We start from the raw sequence: 10468 nt of genomic DNA on the forward strand, positions 1-10468 counted from the left end.
AAAAGTATTGATCAAGTAGGAGCAGCATAAAATGCTTTTATATGATTGAGAATTCTAGCTAAAGGGAGATAAGAATCAATAAAAGAGTTGGTACTTCTGATTAAGGAAAACAAAATCAAATTAAAAAACAGAAATGCAGTACATATATATTGATTTTAGCCGGCAACATGAGCATATTACTAAAACGGTTAAGATGGAAATGGAGTACAGTCCTAGTTGAAAGTGAATGGAGGTACAACTCAAATAATTCATTTTTCAAGCCATGTAAATAAGCTAAAATGAGCATTGTGAGGGCAACAACATAGTTGATCAGCCAAATTCAAAGAATACATATTGCAACAGAAGCAAACTAGCGTAATATGTACAGTTCAGAACCACTATTGCCTTATTTTTATCTCTTATATTTCTTTATTATTTTTTTTTCTTGACCACACAGAGAGAGTATGTCAATTTTAACCTTCCTTTCTTTCTTTTGACCAGCCTAATTCACAGAGAGAGTATGTCATCCCTACACTGATATTAATTAGTCTATGATAATCACACAGATTTTACTTCCTCTCCATTTATATATATATATATATGAGCAAATTTATATAATGGTATTTGCCAACATGCAATTCTGAAAAAGATCATGATGTGCCTTTATTTTTTTTATTCGTATTGGACTTTATATACAGTCCTGATTATCAATCTCATTGAAATAAAAAAGTGACAACGTCTAATTGAATTAACCTCTAGGTCCTTCAAATCAAGCATATAATACCAGTTAATGAAAGCACCAGAACAAACATTCAGTTCGACATCCAAACATAAAGATTGCACATATATATCTAGGATTCATTTTAGTATTGAGTTAAATTAAAGAAGACATATATCATGGAAAACAAATAACAGCCTTTCAAAACGAAGAAAAAAAAAAAAGAAATAGAAAAATTAAAATTTACCTTGGCCTTTGGAGTTTGAAGATTGTCTATTGGAGTCGATCGGAGAGCCGTACGAATCTTAGACTTTGGTACAGACTGGGGTTCGAAGCTTTTTGGTTAGAGATGGTGACGAGAGGCCGATTGGTATTCGAGTGGCGGCGAAGGGAGCGATGGTGACGAGGGCGAACTGCAAAATGGCATTGGCGAATGAACGGACGGTGACAATGACGGAGAAAATCTCAAAATCCCCGATTTCGAAAGAATCCCCGTTCTTCTCCTCAAATGCTATGGAGGATTGGTAAAAAAATTGCTGCATATGAGGGATAATGGGAGAGTCAGAGAGAATACGAGATTTGGCAAATTTTGGGAAGAAGGTTTAGCGGCACACAAATTCACAAACCCGCATATTTGGGTTTTTTTTTCAAGGTTTTTAAAGACGGACAAAAATTAGTACGGCTTCGTATATCATTTTTTAGCATCATATGCGTTAAAAACAGTATAAAACATAGAAAAAACCTTAGTTTATTATTTTTTATATATCCTTTTTAATATCACACGGCAAAAACGGTCTTTAAAAATAATACAAATAGCTAGCCTTTTTATTTTTTTACAGGTTTTCAAAGACGGGTAAGAAATAGTTTGATCTTTTTTTACATTCCTCTTTAAAAATACTAATTTAACAACGTTTTTAAGAAAAAATAAAAACGTTTTTAAAATGACGTTTGACGCAATAAAAATAAAAAATGAAAATGAAAATAATTTTTTAGTTTAATGTAAAATGAGAAAGAAATAAAAAATGACTTTTAGTTGTTTTTCATTTTTTGTTTTCGTTTTCTTCTCTCTCGAACATAGAGATAGACATTAGTAGATTTTTTTATACTGAAAATATTCTCTTGATAAAACTACCAAACGCATTTTTAAAAATAATTTATGTCTGAGATTGAAAATATTTTCATTTTTATTTTTATACAAAAAAATAAAATTATTTTAGAACGAATCTAAACGCGCCTTATATGTCTTTTTTAACATCACACAAAAAATCTCCATCTTCAAAAATTAAAATTAGCTTTTATTAATATTTTCTGGAGGGTTTTTAAAGACTGGGCTAATAAATAGAGCGACATCATATATAATTTTTACAGTACAAACTGCCTTTAGAAATAATAAACTAACATCGGTTAAAGAAATAACCATTGTTAGAAATGACTGTAAAGATGGTTTTCTACAACCGACTTCAAAAATAGCAAAATATGAAACTCTCTGCACCTCCGTGTGTTTTCAGCATTTTTAACAACATGCTTCTAGAAAACAAATGTTAAAAAAAAATCACCTACTGTCTTTTAAAATGGTTTTTATAGTAGTGTAAACTCGTAATTAGTCAGTATCACGTAGAGTGTCACGTAGACTGTTTGGTTAATCAGATGACGGATTATGTTCATATTACTAATTTGGTCCGGTTAATCGGACACTTATTTTTTAGGTTTTCTTTTTGTTTCTTTTATTTGAATTTGAGAATAACATATATAACTCCAGTTTTAATTCAAATAACTCAATGTAAAAACTATCTTATTAAAACAATTATATATTTATAATCGCATATCAAATAAAAAAATATTAATTCAACTAATTTATCTTGAATTAATTTGCACAATTAATTCAACCAATAAATAACTCTTGAATCAATTTAAACACTTTATTAATTCAACCAATTTATCTCAAATTAAATTAAACAATTAATTCAACCTATAAATCACTCATAAATTAATTCCATCCGATTTATAACCCATTGTAGAAACAACATAACTTATCAATATGTAGGAAATACGTCATATCGTATCAGGAAAATATATGAGCTAGTAGAGGGACCCGATGGACATATATTGATCAAGTTCCTATAATCACGACAATACTTGTTAACTCACAAGTTCATCATATGATTATAAGTTCTAGTGCTACTCTACTAAAAACTTAGAACTGCAATCTTGATAATTACAGTATATTTACAAAGCTTCAATTAGCTCCTATCCATGACTTTATTATATTGTGTATCCCTATAAGATATCTATAATCGACTTGAGGTCAAGTTCCGTTTTACCTTCCTGATTATATTTATCTTATGTTCCATTATCACTCAATCAGAAAAAACTACTATTCATACCAATACAAATAGAAAATTATTAGATAACACAAAGTAGTCTAATAGCTGAGCGCTCTTGTTTTCCAATTCCCAGATAATGCCATAAAAGGATATCATTAATTCTTTTAGTAAGAGCTATGAATTCCCTTTACACAATGATATCCTCTTACGACATTATCCAGAGATTAGAAAACACAAGTGCTCAACCATTAGATTAGTCTGTCTTATCAATAGGTTACTATTTGCATTGGTATGAATAATGGTTATTCCAATGGAGTGGTAATGAAACATAAGATAACGATAATTGGGAAACGTAAAACTAAAATTGACCTCAAGTCGATTATGGACATCCTATGGGGATGATACACAATATAATGAAGTCATTGACGAGAGCTAATTGGAGCTTTGTAAATATATTATATAAATCAAGAGTGCAACTTTAAGATTTTAGTGGAGTAGCACTAGAATTTATAACCATGAGATGAACTTGTCAGTAAACAAGTATTGTTGTGATTATAGGAGCTTGATTTATATATGTCTATTGAGTCCCTCTGTTGGCTCATATTAGTAACTATGTTAATTATGCAATGGTTCAAAATCAGATGCATAGATTGTGATTAATTCATGAGTAATTTATTGATTGCATTAATTATTAAATTAACTCAAGATAAATTGGTTGAATTAATATTTAATATGTTATTTAATATGAGAATACTATTACATGACTATTTTAATCATGTAACTTCTATATTGGGTTATTTGAATTAGAAGTGAGTCTCTATGCAAGTTTCCCATATTGAATAAGTGAGATAAACATGAAATCAATGCAGAACCGATCTACCCACGACTCATACGTAACTTTTGACGGAGTTCTATGCATAACCGGTCGACCGGTGTTTTTATAACATCACTGAAACAAATTGACCAGTTACACTGCTCACGTGGTAAAAACTAACTTTGTGTGATTTGTGACTTGAAACTAATTTAGGAAAACCTAATTGATGCAGGAAAATAACCTCTTAACCCTATAGATATACTCTTAAGGTCCATAATTCATTTGATTATCTATAGACTTTTAGGAGGCTATAATAAGAGCTTTTTGAGAGGAAAAATTGATTAAACCTTAACATCAAATTTAATTTTTTTTTTTTTACTCTTTTTGTGGTTAGAAGGAGTTTAAGATATTAAAAGGAGATTAAATAAAATGTGCTCACTCACATTTCGATCGTGAAAAAGAGAATAACAGAGAATATGAGGCTCTTCCGGTTGCTAATCTTGCAGGTTGTAGTTCTTCAAAGGTATAATTTAGATATTTGATATTTATATTATATAGCCTTATGAACAAGATTCGGTTTTGGAAAATGAAATTTTTATAATTCCGTTATAAAAAAATTCTTCCGAAGATTCTGGATAAACTTATTTCACCCTTTTAATCGATTTTCGTTCCGGGCCGATGGATTGTGGATAATTCTGTCTTGGAAAGAGAGATCCTTCATACCATGAAGTATAAAAACGGTAGAAGCGGAGTTATCAGAGTGAAAATTGATATACAGAGGGTCTGTGATAAGATGGAGTGGAAATTTATTCTTGTGGTTCTAAGGAAATTCGGTTTGGAGAGAAATTTGTCGGCCTTGTGTGCGAGTGCATTTCCACAAAATTATATGTTCTTCTGCTTAATGGTAGTCCTCTAAGAAAGTTCGTGCCGAGAAAGTGCTTTCGCCATATCTGTTTATTTTGGGCTCTGAAGTGCTGCTATCTTGGTTGTTGATGCAAGAAGAACAATAGGTTAGACTTCACGGCATTTTAATGATCAGCAGCTCCTATTTCTCACCTCATGTTCACGGATGACACGTTTTTGTTTTGCAGTTCTATAAGTATGTCTTGGTAAGTATGAGGCTTGATCGGGTGAATTAGTTGACATTTAAAAGTCTAGTTTAGTTTTTTCAAACAATTGCACAGGACTTCTGAGAAGAAATTTGTGTACAGTTTCGAGCATGATGTGTGGAAGAGAGGCATAAAATATCTTGGTAATTTGATGTTTTTAAGTTGGTGTAAGATCCAGGATTTTGCTTATCTAGGAACAAGTGTTTAGCTAGGACAACTTTAATTAAGTCTATGATGTGATGTTAGCCTATAAACTGCCGGCCTCTTCTTGTACAGTGTTAGACGCCCTGGCCCGTCGTTTTTGGTGGAGTGGAGATGTCCATAAAACTCGAAATCTTTCCATTCTTACCTGGGATTCCATTTTCCAACCTAAAAATTATGGAGGACTTGGTTTTCGCACATTTGGTGATATTAATTATGCCTTTCTGGTCAAGCTCACTTGGAAAGTTGTTGCAAACAATAAACTGATATGGGTACAAACTCTGAGGCCCAAATATAATCATGGCCTTTCTTCTCATGCCAACCTTGCCTTCATGACTCCTCAGTTTGGAAGGACATTCTAAGGGGTAAAGACCTTATCTCTTCTAACTCTTGCTTTGTTGTTGGGGGTTTAGGTAATATTTCCTTCTCTTTCAACCCTTGGATTCCATATGTATTCCCTATTCCCTTTACTGCTCTTATTCTAGGTGTTGCTTCTATCCCAAAGGTCCAGGACTAAATGTTTTCCAGTGGTTAGGGTTGGGATAAAGGAAAGTTATTGTCTATTTTCCAAAAAGATTATGGGGACTAAATCCTAAGTATCAAAATTTTGCCAAAACGTAACAGGATATCTTGTGTTAATTCTCTATTCGTGGTGCTTATTGGGCACCAAGAGAGATGCCTTCAATCCAAAATGGTCCTCTAAGTTGTATGAGCGATTAAGGTTTTCCTGTGGTGGTTGGGTACTAATATCCTACAAACTTTGTAACTCCTTAAGTGCTTCAATTTGTGTGAATCAGATATTTGCATACTGTCTTCTGCTTCAGAGGATTTATTGTCCATTTATTTAAAGATTATGTGGTGGCTAGAGCTTTGTAGTTTGGATGGAGATGGCTGGTTCGCTGGGATCAATTAGATTGTTCTAATCTAATGGACTTCCTTAATTTCATCATCAACCCACCTTTTCTCTGTGTTGAAACAACATTTCCTGATTCATATAGCCATTCTCACGGATCAAGTTTGGAAAGCTAAGAATGCTCTTGTTTTCTCCGGAACTGCTCCTGATATTCATCATCTGTTGAATGAAGTTAGAGGCAGGTTTGATAGGTTTATTACAGCCGCAACAAACCAACAATGCTCTGCGGATATGGTCCCTCTCAAGGCGATTCGCAACAAAGATGGCTAGCTCCTTCTCTAAATTCAATCAAAGTCAATTTTGATGCTTCTTTTGATGGATCTAAAGAGTGTTTAGCTGTTGTTGCTAGAGATTCTATGGGCCAACCACTTTGTGGTGTGGGTTGGTTGGGAGAAGGCCTCTTCACCATTTCATGCTGAGACTCTAGCTTATTTAAGAGCTCTTCGAATGATGCAAATCGTCAAGTTCTAGTCAATCTTGTGTGTGGTAAGCTATGTGTCTAGTTTGGCAGGAAACCCTTGCCTATCTATCTTACTTATCTCTTATTGCTTCCATTCCATCGTTGACTTTTGTTAGGGCTCCAAGGACTTGTAATGGTATGGCAGACCAGTTAAGCAAGTGGGCCTTAGACTCTTAGTTTAAAAATATTGACTCTAAGTGGGCATTTTTTTCAGCCGTTAGATCTTCTATCAGAAGTTGTAGCTGTCTATTATGTACATTTTCATCATTTAATGTAATTTTAACAAGACCTAATGGTCATAAACTGACTGTATCGATAAAGAAGTCCTATCAAAGAAGGACCCTTAATAATAAACTTTGCTTAAAGCTTTGGTCAACTTTTCAGTTACAAATCATATAGACGGATTAATTCTCATATGATCTACCTATTTGTGTATCATATAATTCGACACTCTGCATTTTTTCATCATATAGAATGTACTTAAGATGAGAATATGTTACACATGCTAATCACATTTATTTCTAGAGCTGAAAAAATATAGAATATAATCATTTGTCATCTCAATTTTTGAGTTGTGACCATCTTCATCTCTTTTATGAGATGACTCCATCTACCACATAGGCTATAATTCGAGCTATAAAATGAGTTGTATTATGCTGCCACATTCCATTTAATTAAGTAAGTGGGACTAATTTGAATTTCAGCAGGTAATGTGAGAGTATTGAAAGTTCATGGGGCAAAATGAGACTAACCCTAAAGTTTAAGGGCTAGAAGTGTGAAAAATCCTAATAAATGTTTCAAATATTTCAATAAATGAAATACCATGGCCAGGGTTCGTCTCAAAACTATAGTTGGGATTGGGGTCTAGGTCAGGATCCGATAATGGGGTCGGGATGTGGTCGTGGTTCTAGAACCAAGGTTGAGGTTAGGTTGGTTTTCAGACTAGGGCTGGCTCGTGTTCTAGCACATGGGAAGGAGCCAGGTTCTAGGACCAAGGTTAAGGTCATGTCGTGTTTTGGGATTTTTAGGGCTGGGATTTGAGATCAAGGAAAGGATCTGCAGAGTCAGGGTTCGAGACACATGACTAGGTCAGGTTCAAGAGTGCTTATAGGAATGGGCCATGGCATCAGGGTTGGGTTCAAAGACTGGAGTGAGGGCTGGGTTTTGACACATGACTAGCGCTAGTGTACTCGAGCGAGATTATACTAGTCGTGGGTTAATTATTATTATTGTTATTATTTTGTTTTCTGGTAATATCCTTCCAAACGGACGATAAGAGAATTCCAATTATTATTTAATATCCTCTTTGAAACGACACAAAGCTTTGTGTAGAGTGTTTTGACATAGAAGGTAAGGCATAATTGCTTCACTAGTATGAATGACATTGTAGTATTCTAATCAACAATAAATATACTTGGAGTAGATGAACAGTTTGCATTAGTTCTGCACTTTGGTCTATTGATTCTGAACACTCATGAATAACTTTTATTTTATTTTGTCCCTAATTAAGCTCCCGCATTCTACCTTTTAATAGATTGCTTGCCTAGATATAACAGTTTGAAGAAACAAAACCAATTAAAGGCACATGATAATGTATTACTTTTAGCTTTAAAACCTTTTATTCCACTTTCCACGTGTTTGAGCCGAATAATGTCTATACCAAGTCAGCAAACGGCAAGTTGTTTGTAAAGCAGCCATAATTTATTGTGTACATATATATATGCATCATATACACACATCTACAACCTGCCAACAGTTCCATTTTTTTTTATTATTTATTATAGAAAAGTTCAGACCTTGCATTTCAACAAGAGCACCCCTATTTTTGTTCGAAATACATATAATTTGGTGATGCTTTCCTGGAATAATTAGAAAAAAATGTAAATTGAAAAAAGGGTACACATCATCCAAGGTTTGACGACACAGACAAGGTCAATCTTTTTATTTATGGTCAAACAATAATACTAAATACATGTGTAGAAAATCTGGACCTACGTTGTAAAATTACTCACTATGTATATATACATATAACATAGATTGGACCGGGTGAAGTTTGGCGCTTGGCTGCTCCAAAATATACCTGAAGACCAAAAATCAAGCAACTGCTCAAAAAGTCTTTTGGCCATCACGGTCAATATTGTATTATTGTGTCTGGTTAAAGGCAACTTCTAATGTCATGTTATAATGAATCAAAGAACGCCAAATTAGATTAGTATTGCAGAAAACCAATCCCCTGCCCTCCCCGAAATTAATCAGGTTACTTTTTGATAAGGATGATGTATATATTGACAAGAGAAATTGTAAAAGAATAACATGTACATGTATATATATATATATATATATATATACATACGAAATGTATAATAGTTCACTCTGCGTTAGTCCATAATTAGGTTCACATACCCAACACCTAACAGAAACCTGGAAGTATTTGCCGGAAAAGACTTTTGCAAATATAGTCTATTTATTTACATATGAAACACATACAAATACACACTTTTTTTTTGTGCCTGAAATGAAACAGTTACAGAGATTTTCGGGAGGCAATATAACCATTGCATATGGTGATTGATGATCATGATCTTAAACACCCTTTTCTCTGATCATTTCTGTGCCTTGAAGTTAGAAAAGAGAAGAAGACCTAACTACAGGGAGAAAAAGAGAGAGGGAGAGAAAATTACTAGTGTTTTGCAAGAGCTGCCTAAGAGGGAGATAATTACTACTCATGATCAAGATGATAAGAGAAGAGCATTTCCTCCACTTTTCATCATCTTCTTGAACTCTTCAAAATTAACCATACCATCTCCATCCATATCAACTTTCCTAATCATTTCCTTGCAATTTTCAATCTTCTTCCCTTCATTCAATCCCAAAGAAGACAATATAGAGCCCAACTCCTCAACTGAAATTAGCCCATCTTTGTCTTTGTCAAACACATCAAAAGCCTCCTTCAAATCCTGATCATCATCATCATCGTAATGATCAAAACCTAATTCTTGTTTATTCCCATTCATGGGCACTGATCTTTCTTGATCACCAATCATGGACTCACACAACATGCCAAATTCCTCAAAGTCAATCAGACCATCTCCATTGGAATCGGACTTCATCACCATATCTTCCACCTCTTTGTCTGTCATGAAGATTCTGATGTTCTTAAGGGAGTCTTTCAGCTCCTGCTTTGTTATGAATCCGTCATTGTTCTTGTCGAACGTCGCAAATACTTTCCGAAGCTCGGCTAATTTCTTGCTGCTGATATTCCTCTCTTTTTTGTGTGGTAAGGAAGATTTGGTAGTGATTGTTGAAGTAGATGTGGTAGTAGTAGTACTAGATGAGAAGAAGGATTGTAACCAAGCATAGAATTTCTTGGTGGGAAAATAGAAGAACAAGTTAAATAGGCCAGCAATGAATAATATTGCTAGTAAGAGTAGGTTTAGCACCATCTTTTTCTTTTTTTTCTTTTTTGCTGGGTTTTTATTTTCCTGGCCTTGGAATAAAACCAAGAAGAAAAAGATAAGGAAGAACAGGAAGAGGAAGAAATGGATGGTAGAGAGAAGTTTGTCTGCTTGTGTGTATGATGAGAATAATTTTTATGTGAGTTGAATAATAACTTTTAAGCATTTTGAAGCTTATACGCGGTTTTAGGTGTGTGTACTACTTTTGATCCCCACAAACCGCGTGAACGGTAATAACTATAATATATACATTTATATATATATATATATATAGAGAGAGAGAGAATAATATTACGTTTTATGCGGGAGTGAGACTTAATATGGTAGCACTAAAATACATATAATTCTTTTGGGTCACTTCAAGTAGTCACTTGTCACTACTTGATTTCTTTGGTGAACTTTCCGGATCTCGATGTACATTAAACTAACATCAAATTTTCTATCTTGTCCCAATTCAATGCTGACATCGAAGGGGTTTGTTAATTAATCGCGTAA

General features: G+C 33.8%; 1 protein-coding gene across 1 annotated transcript; it reads right to left on the reverse strand.

The window, feature by feature from the left end:
- Positions 1–8919: 8919 nt before the first annotated feature.
- LOC21387951 (calmodulin-like protein 3) lies at positions 8920–10039 on the reverse strand. The gene has a single exon (XM_010100290.2). The coding sequence runs from the start codon at positions 9959–9961 to the stop codon at positions 9248–9250; it is 714 nt and encodes a 237-aa protein (XP_010098592.1). The 5' UTR covers positions 9962–10039; the 3' UTR covers positions 8920–9247.
- Positions 10040–10468: the final 429 nt, after the last annotated feature.

This window comes from Morus notabilis, unplaced genomic scaffold, assembly GCF_000414095.1.
Source record: "Morus notabilis unplaced genomic scaffold, ASM41409v2 Scaffold1268, whole genome shotgun sequence".
Classification (NCBI taxonomy): Eukaryota; Viridiplantae; Streptophyta; class Magnoliopsida; order Rosales; family Moraceae; genus Morus; species Morus notabilis.